Here is a 14978-nt window from a genome sequence, read left to right as displayed (position 1 = left end):
AGCGCTTATTCGAGTAAATACGGTTATACTATTTTCAGTGCTAAAAATAACAAAGTAGTTTCATAAAAGCGTAGAAATTTAGTACAGTTGGGGATCACACGGGCCAAAGAAAAATAATGATTCAAACATTACCGACTTTGCTAAGTGATCATCTTAACAACCTACGACTTTCGGTACGCTTCGTATCTACCTTGCTTTCAATACAAGTACAAGCATGCTGTTTCTTTTCCTTTTCTTCCAAATTTGCGCGTTGCAGACATGCAATTTGCAAGCGAGGATAAAGAGACAGATTTACAACAGTACTTTTTTATTTACTTTACTGCGAAAAAGATTGTACAAATTCACAGGTATTCTTACAACTATAACTGATTTACCAATTTAATTCAATATACTACAAACTTCCAAAGAGATACCCAACTTAGGGTATCTTCTTAATATAATTAAATCATTAAGAAAACATCCTATAAAAATATCACAATAATACGTACACGTTAGGTCTGTTTTACGTTCCATTACATCTAAACATTAATTTCTTTGGGATTTACGTTTAGCGACCATCTGAGTCATATGAATAATCTATATATAATTACTTATAAATATCGGGTCTGAAAGCCCTGTGTCCTTACGCAGGCAACGGTCAAATAATATCCAAAAGCCTGGGCCACAGATCTAGAATGTGAGAAAAACGACGGATCGAGTCACTTTTTAACATACAAAACAAAACAATGTAAGCTTTTTTTGCCGCATTCGTTTATGTCAAGTTGTAACAATACTTTTTGGGACTGATTTTCTCTCTCATTTCTCCTCACTCTCGTAATCATTAAGGGGGACAAAAATACCAGTTGAAGGCAAATTCCGGTCTTCGAGACAAGACTGAGCCCGCAGTGTTCGATTCGAAGTTGCTAAGCAACTGACCGCGCCATGATGACATGACTTCCGGAGTGCTCTTTAGTGCCTGCACTATTTTTGACTTCCGGATTTCCCAAAACGGCCCTTGTTTCCCCTGTCTGTAAGTGTGTCGGAGAAATGTTTTAAAATACAATTTTGTTTTCATTGGTTTTGACTGACAAATGACCAAAAGCGATAGTCATTCTGGCCTATAACAACAAACACAAATAGTGTAATGAACCAATCAGAAAACGAAACAAAAACGTGGAACCGGTACCAAGCGCGGGAAAACATGTAACAGACACCAAGCACGGGAAAACATGTAACGGGAACCAAGCGCGGGAAAACATGTAACGGGAACCGAACGCAGGAAAACATGAAACGGGAACCAAGCGCGGGAAAACATGTAACGAGAACCAAGCGCGGGAAAACATGTAACAGACACCAAGCGCGGGAAAACATGTAACAGACACCAAGCGCGGGAAAACATGTAACGGGAACCGAACGCGGGAAAACATGAAACGGGAACCAAGCGCGGGAAAACATGTAACGAGAACCAAGCGCGGGAAAACATGTAACAAGAACCAAGCGCGGGAAAACATGTAACAGACACCAAGCGCGGGAAAACATGTAACGAGAACCAAGCACGGGAAAACATGTAACAGACACCAAGCGCGGGAAAACATGTAACAGGAACCAAGCGCGGGAAAACATGTTACGGGAACCGAACGCGGGAAAACCTGAAACGGGAACCAAGCGCGGGAAAACATGTAACGGGAACCAAGCGCGGGAAACATGTAACGAGAACCAAGCGCGGGAAAACATGTAACGAGAACCAAGCGCGGGAAAACCCGTGAGTGTGATTGTTCTTATTGGCCAGAGCATATGTTTTAGACTTTCTTAACCAATCAGAGAGCTCTGTGAGCGGAATACTTTAAAGATTTTTTATCGAAAACAACTTTGCTACCATAAGGGTTTCACTGCCACCATCTACTGCTCCGTGAATGAGTTAGTACTTAGCAAGTTCTTTATCTAACTCGTCTAGGTCTGCCAGAGCTTGGTTGCTCAATCTCTGCTCCTCTTCTTGTTGCAGCTTCTGTTTTTGCTCAAATTCCCTCTGCAAGGCTTGTCTGTACTCCTCATGTCGCATCACGACTTGCTCCACTTCTTTTTTGTACAGTCGTTTGAGCATTGACTGCCAACAATCCAACTCGGCGTAACGAAATAAGTCCCACTAAAACGACAAACAAAGAAACTCCTAATTAGTTTGTAGGGTAGGCACGTATAGCGTGCATACTTGGGAAATATAAGCAGCTCACGTGTGCGCATCCATAAATGTAATGTATGATTTTACCTTTAGGAAACAGTCATACTCTGGGCTGGCCTTGGCATAAACTTGAAGCCATTCTGGTATTTCTGAAGAAAACAAGGCAAAACAAGTATAAGGACAGTTAGCTTTAGAAAACAGCCATCTTTATTTGTGTGCTGAAGTCTTCCTATCTGCTTTCGTATTTTACAATTAAGTAGGGAAAAAACTATTTTAGTTCAAAACTTAAAATCTTCCCTACTAACTGTTAATAAATTATTTTAAAAAAGTGACAGTTTGGCGTTAAATCATCAAACAAGATCATTTTAGTTGCAGATTTTCCTTATTCTCATATTCCTTCGGCAGTTCACTTCCTGAACTATAAAACTGCATAATGCCTAGCTGATTAATGAGCCCTCTACTCTGGAAAAAATCAAAAAAGTTGGGAAAAGAGATATCCTTGCTGTTTTGCTCTTCCCCACAAAAAAAATCTGCATTTAGCATACCTTCAGTAATGTATGGATTGGCTGGCACCAAAGGATTCTGTGCTGGGATGGCCTGTGATTCCTGACGCCCACTATCTGACGCTCTCATCTCTTGTTGATGTTGCTGCTGGATGAACTGAGTTTTGGCTGGATGTTCATACTGCGTCACCTTTAAGTTATGACTGAGATAAATAAAAAAGTCATCATCAGAGTGTACAGGCACTGTTAGAGCGGTTTTCACTTGAGTGTCGAAAGTAAATTGCGTTTGCTTTGGTTTTGCATTACTACGCTCAGTGATTGGCTTAAAAATCTCGTGCCACTTTCTCAGCAAATCAGAACTAAAACCAAAACCAATCGTGATTCGCTCGCGCACGTTTTTCCCGCGCTTCGTGCCGGCTACATGTATTTGCTTCTAGTTTTGATTGGTTCACTGGATTGTCTGTGTCTTTTGTGATTGGCCGGAGTAATTACTTTGGTTTTGGTTTTACGACACTCAATTGAAAACTGCTCTTACTAATGTACAGTTAGTAAGTATTTAAAACTTTGGATGCATAGGTCTGGTTATTGTAGCACGAAGAGGATGAGGGTATTCTCTCCCCTTCCATCATCATTTTGTGAGATTGCCCAACAATTCACCAGTTCTCATTAATAGTTGTGGGCAAAAAGAGGAACTGTAAGAGTAAAGTGTCTTGCCCAAGATCACTTGCAAATTATATAGGGAACTCAGTCATGGCTTGAACTTTGACAAATCCATTGCACTACAGGCACGGCAGAGCCGGGGGTGGGGCTGGGGGGCTTTAGCCACCCCCCCCCCCCCAGAATTTCCAAAAAAATAAAGACTTACTAAGAGAAAAGTCTTTTAAGCCCCCCCACTTGGAAAATTGCTCCGCCGTCCCTGCACTTACCATTAGGTCCTTGCCATCACAAACTCTACATTTTGTCAGTTGGTAACAAAAATGTGTTTTTCTCTGTTTTAGCCACATATTTACTTTTTAATAACGATATACTGGTAATGTTGTGTTACATACTTGACATAGTAAACGCCAAAGTTTGGAGATTCAATTTTCTCCCAGCCATCTGGTAGGCCTGAAAGGAAAATAAATTTGAACATTTGAAATCTGTTTGTTTCAAGGTCAAATAATTGTTGCAGTCTAGCTTGCTCTTTTGCACTTTTACTTCTGACTGGAGAGAAAAATTGTGGTCCCACATCTTTGTCCAGGGCTCTCATTGTGTTTCGATCATGTCCAACAGACTGACCACTGCTGGGAATTACTGTTAATGGTTGATCCAGAGATTGTCTGTTTACATTACGGCATGTCTGGGATTGCAATTTTACTAATGTTTGTCAGTATGTATGCTGTATAGTACCTGCTTTCTCAAGAGGATGGCACCAGTCTGTTGATTCTGTGTTGTGACTGAAACAGAGACGAGTCGAGTTTTAGTAACTACCGTTATAAAAAAATAACTTATTTACAACTGAAAAACGACTACAGTTAAGGGAATAACTGCTAGTTTTGGCAAATCTTCGTTGAAGCACTAGAAGAATTTCCGAATTATTTTATCCAATCAAAAACCAGCCCAAGCACTCACAAGCTCCAAAAGCTGTGGCATGTAAAAATATGTCATGTCACTTAGCAACTTCTGGGACAAAAATCGCAGGCTCAGTCACTTCTTGGAGAAGTGATGTCGCCATCAACTGGCACTTGTTCCCCCGACTGACTAAGAGAAAGTGTACATAATCCTGCACCGTCCTCTTTCCTTTCATCAGTTTCAGCTGCGATAAGAAAAGCCAACCCATATAACATATTTTTGCTGGCATTAAATTAAGTATGAAAACAATATCAAATTGCCACTTGGTATGTATTAATAATGTAACCAGTCAATATTAAAGCTCTGTCAACTTACTCTATATAATATTTCCTCCCATCAGGAGTCCAGGCCACTTCAAACCCAGGAGGAAGAGAGAGATCCAGTTGGTTCAGCTGACTGCCATTGAACACTATCAAAAAAAAACACATCAATAATATTACAAACTGAGCAAATATAGAAAGTTTGGTCCAAGTATACGTACACTTGCCATTTGCAGCTCAAAATGCATTAAGATTTGTTTACCGTTCATTGTGGTGTAAGATAGGAAAGACGGTTGTTTTTTCGTTTGTCTCATGATGGATGATGTTGATCACAACATTGTTGTTGTTGACATAGGCCCGTATGCAGAAAAAATTATGACTCAGGAAATGTCCATGGTTAAATTCTTTTCCTAGGTACCGGGGGTATTTACTTTCCCCCATCAAAAAAACAAAAACAACAACAACAACAATGAAAAAATGACTGAAGCAAGTGCCTTAGTTTGCCTCAAAGCGGCTAAGGCCCTGTGATAGCAATGTGTAAACAATCGACCTCATCACCTGATGAAGACTTCAGTATGGCAGTCAAAACATCATAGTCAACACCTCAATGTGATTCCATCATGAGACACGAATAAACATTCATCTTTCCTATATACTGAATAGATTAACTTCATGCTAAATAAAATATTTCATTGAATTGTATCATTATCTCAATGCACATACCTAGATTCCTTTTCTCATTCATGTTGCCAGAAGGAAAGAACTTCTGATCACCAAAACCTCCCTGTTGCATAGCAACTGACCCTTGTGATTTCGCCATAGATTGTGCCTGTAGATTGTGACCCGACTGGCTTCCACCTGAATTGGGAGGGGAAGGGCTGTCAGCATAAGAAGTAAGCACGTCACTTCCATTTTCGCTAAACAGGTTGTTTGTCGATGTACCCTGGCCTGGGTAGAAACCAAACTTGCGTGAACCAGCTTCCGAAGTATAAGGATCGCCATATGACATATCATAACTAAATGAATCCTGCACACTGGAAAACGGTTTGGTGCCATATGCATTATAAAGTACTTTGTTTCCATAGACATCTGATGTGTTCTTTGCTGGTGCGCGCTGTGCGTAGTTATACCCATTAGGGTTCAAATTGGAGTCGCTCATCACTTTCTTGATCACTTTGTGATTCTGAGGTCCATTAGCTACTCTGCTGTCCAGTGAGAAGGTATCACCTGAAGACCCAGGAACAGCCCTAAAATGACCATAAGATGGAGGATGTCTGTAGTTCAATTCCTCAAGGTTATAAAACGAGCTGTAATCATTACCCATGTTTCCTCTGTGTGCATAAAAACTCGACCCATCAAAGCTGGACATGGTATCTTCAGGCTCTCTGTAGGGCGGTGGATGCCGATATTTGTCCAAAGGGCTAGACACAGTTTGTTCCACTTGTTCAGGATAAGGTGGCGGGTGTCGATAACCAACTTTTCCTACCTCTTGGGGTGTCTGGCTTGTGGAACAAGACTGACATGACTCATTCAACCGAAGCCTTTGAACAGCCTCTAAAATGTCATTCATGTTATCGTGTCTGCTATTTTCATAGCTGGACTGCGAGACTCTGTCACTAGCATCCGCCAGTTCGAAATACTGATGAGCGCCATGTGTCCTGTTTGGATTATTATCATGAGTAACCATTAAAATCCCGGCATTTTCAGTGCTAGGACAGTCCACAATGTATGACTCTGCAATTTCTGCCTCAGAAAGTACTGCTTGAATACAAGGTGTGGAAGTGCATCTCTTCAAACGTTCTTGGAAAAAAAAATATTATAAATATTTAAGAATCAGTTTCAAAAAATCCAGTTGCAGAAAATAGGATAACAACCAAAAATGCAATTGAATTACTGTACAGTTATGTTATTTTTAAAGAGCTGCAATTTTAATTTAAAACCAAAAACTGCTTTACAATAATTATTCATGAAATATCAGTATATTGGGTGAAATTTAATGTGGACTTAAAAATCTGTCAATCAAAGAACTTTTCTGTGTTAAACATATCAAGATTTGGTCTGATTGTAGCGTAGATTTTTACTACATTGTGTATCTCGCAAGGGTTGAGGTAGGGGAAAGGACACAGGGTACATGTGACGTGACAGCGTGACCATAATCGTGATCAACTAGTCACGTGACTAGCTCGGCCACGTGACACCAGGAGATATTTTGTAGAACGGTTTCATGCTAACTCGCTATAAAGTTTTGTTGTTGTTTCAAGCCTGAGGTGTTTTATTTACTTCATAACTCGACAGTACACCATACTTCGGACCCATAATAATGACATGCCACTTTAATTTTTCAAATTGGCGTGAACTGAGAATGAACTTTCCCTTTTTTGCCTGGAATGCTATCAATTTTTTCCCATAAACCTAAAATTGGATAAATTAATATAATGCTAAGGTTTTGTAGTTCATCTAGAATTCTTGACAGGCCGCCCACGGCAGAATGATGGGTTGTCAAATGTATGGTATGAAAGTTATTAAGTGTTGTGGTTTTAGAAATTATCATTAACAAGAAAAAATATTGACTAAGTAGACCATTTTAGAACTGACTTTATCATGAAATGAAACATTTTCAGTGTTTACTGTTAATGCAATAATTTATTGTGAAGCAGTGATAATTTAACAGATGAAAGGAAAATACTGTACTATTCAAAGAATTCAATGAAGTCATGACAGCGTAATAAATCAATCTTTCTTTTGAAAAAATCTCATTACGGGCGTGTGGATTATAAAGCTTAACGTCCTTAATAGTTTGTCGGAAAACAGATTCCTGTAATGAAAAATCTGCAATATGAAACACACTTGTACCAGCTTAACTTTAATTTGATCGCTATCTTTTGATGTAAACAAGGGAAGTTCATCAATATTTTCTTGAAACAACAATTTGGAGTATGTTATACACTTGAATCTGAATTATATGGTCGCATTGCCTCCGGCAGTTTACTTTTACAACGAGATACAAAGTACCCCATACACATGGCTAAAAAGGTGCGAAAAGGGCAACAGAAATACCTCCAAGGCTTCTTGTGTATCCTACGCAACCTACGGAGACGATTCTTCCCAATAACAAGGATAAAACTTCCAGCAAACAAAATCACCGCCTAAGAGCGACAAGAGCGGATTTGGTTACGTACCTTCAAGAATTTCAGTCGTGTTTTCGCGCTTTCTGTATTTTCCTTGTAGCTTTTCTTTCAGTCCCTTTCCTTTCTTCTTTAAGAAATACTTCCCGAAAAAAGGCATCTTCATTCTTGTCCACTATCAGCTACAAATCCGTTCGTTTAGCCTTTTACGCAAAAATTCCATCCCTTCCCACACTAGATTTTGTGCAATGTCTGAAATATTGTAAACATGAAATGAATCCGTTCGACCCTGGCGCAGTGAGAACTGGTGACGAAGTATTTCCGGTTATCTATCGATTCAGAAATATTGTAGTCGTTACGCAATCGCCAACGCCTCGTTCACTCGAAGAGTCCCGAAGTTCTATTGAATAGCAACGAAATGTTGCTATGGTCACACAAACCTTGATGGCGGTCGAATAAGTTGGAATCAGAAGACCTGAAGGTTTCAAAGCGTTTATTTCTTTTTCAAAACAAAAAACACCATGGATAACACAAGTGAATCTAGCAGCAATGATTTAGACAGCGATTTTCAAAATGCAAAGGCATTTTTGCTGAAAGCAAGTTTACATTCGAATCTAAATGTGTAAGTATAACTTCAGGTCTCGTTTCGATTCATGAGCTGTGATTGTGATCTTTTTAAAATATCATTGCACATTGAAGCAAACTTACTCAGCTACTTTACGCGTCATAATTTTTTATATTTTCCTCTCTTGGTTCAGGTATGATCATCTTGCAAGTGTTATAAGAAAGGTCTTGGAAGAAAAACCGGCAAACGTAGCAGGCAAGTTGCTGTTTTGTACAAAACATTCAAGCTTACAGATTTTTCAATTTTATTTGTAACTTTAGAGGCTCTGTAGTCATTGTACCAATTTCACATAAGTTAATTATTAATTTCCATCCTTGCAGATTTAATAGACGATCTTGTAAGAGATGAAAAGAGGGCCAAATTCTGTCCCAGTTTTGACACTATTCAGGTAAATGCATTTGTCCCACTGAATTACCTACCTAACTAAAATTGCTGTAGACATCACGTAAAAAATGTTTTATTGGTTATAACAAACCTGTACGTACAGTCAACTCTCTCTAAAACAAACACCATCAGTACTGGCTCCAACTGTCCGTCTTAGATCTAGGTGTCCTTCTTATAGGGAGTTTAGTTAGTACACAAAAATGACTGAAAAACTACAGGGAGGGGACCAACACCAGGTGTCCATCTTATAGAGGTGTCCATCATATAGAGGTGTCCATTAAGAGAGAGGTGATCGATGGTATATTTTGATTGGGATCATAAGCTGTAATAATAAATTATTATGGGAATTATTCAGCATTGGATTCATGTATAAACACTGTGTATAACAGCGAGCAGTCTTTTCAAAATGGTGGGAAAAAACCATGAAGCTTTACCTAATGGCATTATACACATAAATTTAATATTTCATAAAATGCGATTTTTTTAAGAATAAAGAAGATGAATCTACAGAAGTGTTACTTGCAAGATCCCAGTTGACCCTGTTTGAGGTGAGTTGTGCTTTTGCTAGACCGTCCACAGCATCTTGATTTGATCGAAAAAATAGAGGGCTGTGAACAGTCGATGCTTTTGCCACTGTATAAGGCAACGTCACAAAAAGAAGTTATTTGACTGGTTCGTAACTATAAAACTTGCTTAATGTTTTCTTAACCTGGAACAGGATTGTACCCCTGGATAGGATAGGTTTAGCTAGCCTGTGGGGGCATCTGCTTGCAGGCTTGCAACTTCATCTCTGAAATAGGTACATGTAGGCTTTCAGTCTGACCCTCTGAGTTTGGCATAGCAGTTTGCTGATATAGTAGAAACTCGGTAACTTAAAAAAATATTTGCCAAATTTTCTTACCCAAAAAATCCCAGAATCGAAAATTTCCAACCCCCAAAAATCATTGGATCATGCCCACTTGAAATCCTGAGTACCACCCCCCCTCCTCCCCCCCACGGAAGATATACCATACTAAGCCTTACCCAATTTCAATAATGCAGTCATAAATGTTGAGATATTTTTTTGTGTACACAATATTGCGCATAGGGACACAGGTTGCTAAGATTTATTGTCATTTTTCCAGAGAAAACCTACTGAACAAGAACTGGAACCCATGATGCGAGATCCAGAAATGGAAGAAGACCAAGAAGAAGCACCTTTACCAGATCTGATGGAACTCGCAAACTACTTTGAACAAGCTGGTGTTGGCATTGGCAGAGAAGAAACATTTCGAGTATTTTTAGCTTTGAAACTTTTGATTGACACCCAGCCAATAAGGACATGTAGATTTTGGGGTGAGATAAGTGAAACCTTTTAAAATTTCTGTAATGTTGTTTGATAAATTCATCGGTATGCATATGTACATCTTATTTGACGGTTTGGCAAGTAAAAAGCACACTTTGATAATTTACAAGGTGCATAGTATTTTCAAAGTCCTGCCGGGACATGTAGCCTGCGAACCCCCCAGGCTCCCAAGTGCAGGGGCAAGACAAGAAGGGCGAGCAAAATGAGCTGAGCATGGCCTGGGCGTGGCCTGAGCATGCCCCGCATTACTTTCTCTCCCAGGCTATGTTCGGCTTGCTTTGCTTTTTTTGCCCTGCCTCAGTTTTGAGCCTGTTTGCAGGGTAGAAGGCAAGCAGAAATGTGAACAATGAGTAAAATTCACTGCATATCATCTGACAGTGTTTGATAAAGTGACTTCTTGTTAACGTTTGAAACTGCTGGCAAAAGTAGGCCAATGAAATTTCAATACCTGGTAATTATCCTGATAAAATGAAAGAAAAGGTTGATTTATGACCGGATGGTTTCCTTTTCAGGTAAAATATTTGGCATCCATGCAAATTATGTAATTGCTGAAGTGGAGTTTTTTGAAGGAGAAGACCCAGAGGAACCACAAGATGACGACAGACAGCAAGAACAACAAGAGGTACATGTGCTTGCCTTCTGACTACTTTATTTGATTTCTTGCCTTTTTCAAAGTCAGAGATACATGTATGAGACTTAAAACTAAAATTACAATGATGAGGGAAGGGAAATGACTTTTGGTTCAAGTTGTTGGGAATTTCAAAAAATCTAGGGTTTGAGAGAATCAACCAAAAAGTTTATCCGATAAAGTATCTTTTCTCCAGCTAGGTTACCTAAATGAGCAGACGTACGCCTAACAAAGCAAACTCGTGTTCTTTCTTTTTCTTCAGAATATTGAAGCAAAAACAGACATCATCAAAGAAGGTTAGAAAACAAAATATGATCAATACGGTTTACCTTCCAGCCTTTTGATTGCTTTCATGGTACACTGAATATTACCTTTTACTGATATTAATATGTGATATTAACAAACAGAACTCGATTCTTTGCAGGAGATTTTGATGTAGAAGAAGATGATGTCCCTCAGACAGAATTTAAACCACCACCAGTTATTCCCAAAGAAGACAGCAGAACAGGCTGCAACAAGAAAACATACTTTGTATGCAATGAATGTGAGTAAATTCTCTTTCATGCCCAGTGATAGCGACTTACATTAGATTAAAGGTGGCTGGTGCCACAGCCCAGGGTGGGGGGGGAGGGGGGGTACTTGGGATTTCAAGCCCAGGGGGGTACTCCAGCTTGTTAATGACGGGGATCATCAAAGGATTTTTTTGGTTTGAAATTTCGATCCGGGATTTTTTTGGGTTGGAAAATTTGGCAAGTATTTTTTTGGGTATCTTGATTTAAATAGGGGATTTTTTTGGGTTTAAAAAACGAACTAATGTGCCTTGGCGCGGCCTTGGCGTATTTATGGTATGATGAATAAACAAAACGAGCGTTCTTTGTGTTATTTTATTGCACCTCCTGGCAATTTAGGGGTAATTTGACAAGGGATTTTTTGGGGGGTTATTTTTGGTTCAGGGATTTTTTGGGTAATGTCGGGAGACTTAGGGATTTTTTGGGTCCTGAATTTTGCCTCCATTCGATCATCCCCGTCATTTACAAGTCGGAGTACCCCCCTGGGATTTCAAGTGACCAGGATGATCGAATGGGGGCAAAAATCAAGACCCAAAAAAAAAACCCTAGGGTTTCCAACACAACCAAAAAAATCCATAGATTAAAAATTGACCCCTAAAAAATCAACTGCAAACCATGTTTGTTTGTACTTTATTCGCAGAACTACACAGCCGAAGCACTACCATGAATCTTTAAATTTGTTTAAATACCCAAAAACATCCGTACTTAAATAAAAAAAATACTTGCCAAATTTTCCTACCCAAAAAAATCCCGGAATCGAAAATTTCGAACCCAAAAAAATCCTTCAATCATCCCTGTTACTTGAAATCCTGAGTACCCCCCTGGGTGCTACAGCTGGTGATGCAAGCTCAAACAGCTGTGAATACATATTGCTCTGAGTAGACTACCAGTAACTCCCTGAACATTTGCTGGCTAGGAAAGTACAAAACAAAAAACAAGCCTGACCATACCACTAGGCTAACTAGATCTACACTGTACATGTCATCTATATACGCATGAATTGAACTATCTTAAGTGTTTTTATTGTAATTTGTTTTACTACAGCTGGAGGTCCGTGGGTAAGACTCCCCCCTGTCACTCCTGCACAGATTGTGGTCTCAAGACAAATCAGAAAATTCTTCACAGGAAATCTTCAAGCACCTGTAAGTTTGGTTTAATAAAAATTCCACTCAGTCATTATGTTGCTAAGCCTTTTCATTTAAAAAAATTCCAGACCTTCTATTCCCTAAGTTGCTAGTAGCAATAATTGTCTAGCTCTCTGTATGTTATGCAGGCCTATGAAGCTCAATAACAATTGTTACCTACATGTTTAACACATAACAAATAAAGAAGCCTAAGCTATGTTTTATTCTGTCATAAAACAGGGCAGGCATTTGAGAACACGAGGGAAATGTAGAAAACAAGAAAAAACCAAAAAAACCTCAACTTGATCTTTCTTTGAGCCACAATAAACTTCAACGACTCTGAGTGCAATTTTGTCTCAGCATAATATAGTATAGTAGTCTCGATGACAGCTGTCCCTTGCTTCGTTCGACTTGAACAAGGCGTATAATTTCCAGAAAAGCTATTGCCTTGGATCTTCCCGTAAACCTTAATTGTTGTCACAATTTTCCAGCATGAATAGACGATTTAAAAGGAGATTGTCGAAGAAAAACTTCGAAAGAAAACTCTCTCGCTCACTTTCCTTGCGAGTTTCATTCAACTCAAGAAGTGAACACCACGCCGCAATTTTTCCCGCTTCCTCATATCCCCGGAGAGGACTTTCACTTCGTTTACATCAAAATGAAATGTCCAGTGGATTTATACTAGGAATTTAATAAAACATTTATTCCATTCGCCCTTATTGGATACGAGTGGTTATAGCCAACGAACAGTCAACGACGCGCAAAGCAATCGAGCAAAGTTGAAACAAAACATGATTTTTCTGTTTTATACTCTGATAAAACATAGGTTTTTAGCCAATCAGAGCGCGTGTAGACTCCTATCTATATTATAAAGTGGAATAATTATAATTATTATGATGTTTGAGCCTCTCTACGGGTACCCAGTCTTCATTTTCTTCGTAATTTTTTGCAAATCTTCGGGTTTTTTAAGCAGATCTTCGTTTCATCTCCATTTGTTTTTTTCGTTATGTAGTCAAATGCCAAAATTTAGAAATTCCAGATATTTTCTGTAGTGTTTATGAGTTATGACAGTTTTATATCTGAGTGTTCAATTTAATCACATGAATTTTGGTCAATTTCAGATCTTCGCTTACATCTTGAGATCTTCTTTTTTTCTGCGGTGATCTTCGCGTCTTCGATTTCTTCGGAAATACCCATAGAGAGGCCCATGTTTGATGTTAAAAAATTTTAAAAAATTTTATTAATGATTTCCTTATTGGTTTGCACTTATCAGGTTGTAAGCTATCCACCTTTTCCTGGAAATGAAGCCAACTACTTAAGAGCTCAGATTGCGAGAATATCAGCCACAACAAACATCAGTCCTCTTGGTTACTACATGTTTGAAGAGGAAGAGGATGAGGATGAGGAAGGAGGAGGTACAAATTTGTTTGTTCATTCCTTCATTCATGTTTTCTTCTGTTACTTAGTTTACACATTTAATCACTTCAGATCAATTTCAAATACATATAATTTTAACTACCAGCTCGTGACTCCTTTGTGGTGAATCTGGAGTTTGAAGGACTCACTGTGAATGAAATGACTGATCCATCCTGTGCTAACTGGGTTCATCACGTCCAGTATGTTCTTCCACAGGTAAGTTTTAAATGGGAATTCACTATTACCCACCACCCCCCCACCCTAGATGCCGTTAAATGAATAATTTAACCATGACCCACCACTAATGCAGTGCTTAGCAATATTTTTCCTGACCCACCCTTTTTGACATGTTGAAAAATAGTAACCCACCCCCAATTTTTCATAGCCTACCCCCCTGTACTTTATGACGAGTCCCTAAAATTCCTTCTTTAAATTTAATCAATTTGTAAAATATTATAGAAATAAGTCAATAAATATAGTAGCCTGCGTAGCCGGCAAGATGAGGGTGGGGGGCGAGAAAAATTGCGGGCGAAGCTCGCGTGCGTGAGCGGCAAGTGAACTCCTCCCCAAATCCCTCGCGGCTCCATCTCTCTTTCGTTCTCCATAAACAAAGCACTTACCAGCTACGCATGTGATGTCATTTTCTGAAGCTTATTGCCTGGTTTTGTAGGGTCGTTGCACTTGGTTTAACCCCTCGCAAAAGAGAGAGGAGGAGGAACTGGAGGAAGAAGAGGAGGACGAAGAAAGGGAAGAGCCTGATGAACCAGAACCTGAACAAGGTCCGCCACTGCTGACACCACTCTCAGAAGATGCTGGTAAGAGCAGGGCTACATCACACTGTCATATTTAGTATTGAGACTGTAGTAATTATTTATGTGGAACCCCCCTTATTGCTCTCTTATTTATTTCTAACAGAGGTTGATAGCATGCCTCCATGGACAGCACAGAAATCCTCTACTTTAGTTCCTCAGTACTCCCTAGCTGTTATGCACTCCAACCTGTGGCCAGGAGCACATGCATTTGCTGTTGAGAGGTTGGTATTCACTGTTAGATGCAAAACAGTATTTTAAAAAAACTATATTTCACATTTATTTCTTTGTCGAGAGTGCATGGGCAGTGCAAAGCACCATTTGTGAGCCAAGCTTGTAAACCTTGCTAGCCCAAGACAGGACCATTACCGGTATGTGAGGAAGTAAGCTACAAAGCAAGTGGGAGCAAACACCCAAAGGAAAT

General features: G+C 39.3%; 2 protein-coding genes across 3 annotated transcripts in view; one reads left to right on the top strand and one right to left on the bottom strand.

Annotated features, from left to right (window-relative positions):
- LOC144634485 (radial spoke head protein 6 homolog A-like) overlaps positions 1-14978 on the top strand; it is a 99930-nt gene that overhangs the window by 83654 nt on the left and 1298 nt on the right. Inside the window, exons 1-13 of one of the 2 annotated variants that reach the window (XM_078493442.1) lie at positions 8075-8276; positions 8413-8474; positions 8600-8667; positions 9152-9211; positions 9788-9998; positions 10521-10630; positions 10899-10932; positions 11061-11180; positions 12250-12347; positions 13603-13744; positions 13852-13961; positions 14416-14560; positions 14661-14778. In XM_078493442.1, coding sequence (XP_078349568.1) covers positions 8176-8276; positions 8413-8474; positions 8600-8667; positions 9152-9211; positions 9788-9998; positions 10521-10630; positions 10899-10932; positions 11061-11180; positions 12250-12347; positions 13603-13744; positions 13852-13961; positions 14416-14560; positions 14661-14778 — 1379 coding nt within the window. In that variant the 5' untranslated portion in view covers positions 8075-8175. Of the gene's footprint in view, positions 1-8074; positions 8277-8412; positions 8475-8595; positions 8668-9151; positions 9212-9787; positions 9999-10520; positions 10631-10898; positions 10933-11060; positions 11181-12249; positions 12348-13602; positions 13745-13851; positions 13962-14415; positions 14561-14660; positions 14779-14978 lie in introns of those variants that run through there. The other variant, XM_078493443.1, reaches the window with a different exon arrangement.
- LOC144634484 (uncharacterized) lies at positions 298-7942 on the bottom strand. Its single transcript, XM_078493441.1, has 8 exons — positions 7709-7942; positions 5253-6329; positions 4585-4678; positions 4048-4094; positions 3708-3765; positions 2701-2861; positions 2243-2304; positions 298-2122 (listed from the first exon to the last, which is right to left on the bottom strand). The coding sequence occupies exons 1-8, from the start codon at positions 7818-7820 to the stop codon at positions 1898-1900; spliced, it is 1836 nt and encodes a 611-aa protein (XP_078349567.1). The 5' UTR covers positions 7821-7942; the 3' UTR covers positions 298-1897.

The sequence above is a fragment of the Oculina patagonica genome, chromosome 13, assembly GCF_052425735.1.
Source record: "Oculina patagonica isolate OP01 chromosome 13, crgOcupat, whole genome shotgun sequence".
NCBI lineage: Eukaryota > Metazoa > Cnidaria > Anthozoa > Scleractinia > Oculinidae > Oculina > Oculina patagonica.
The sequence above is the reverse complement of the archived record's forward strand: the minus strand, read 5'-3'. Positions and strand labels throughout refer to the sequence as shown.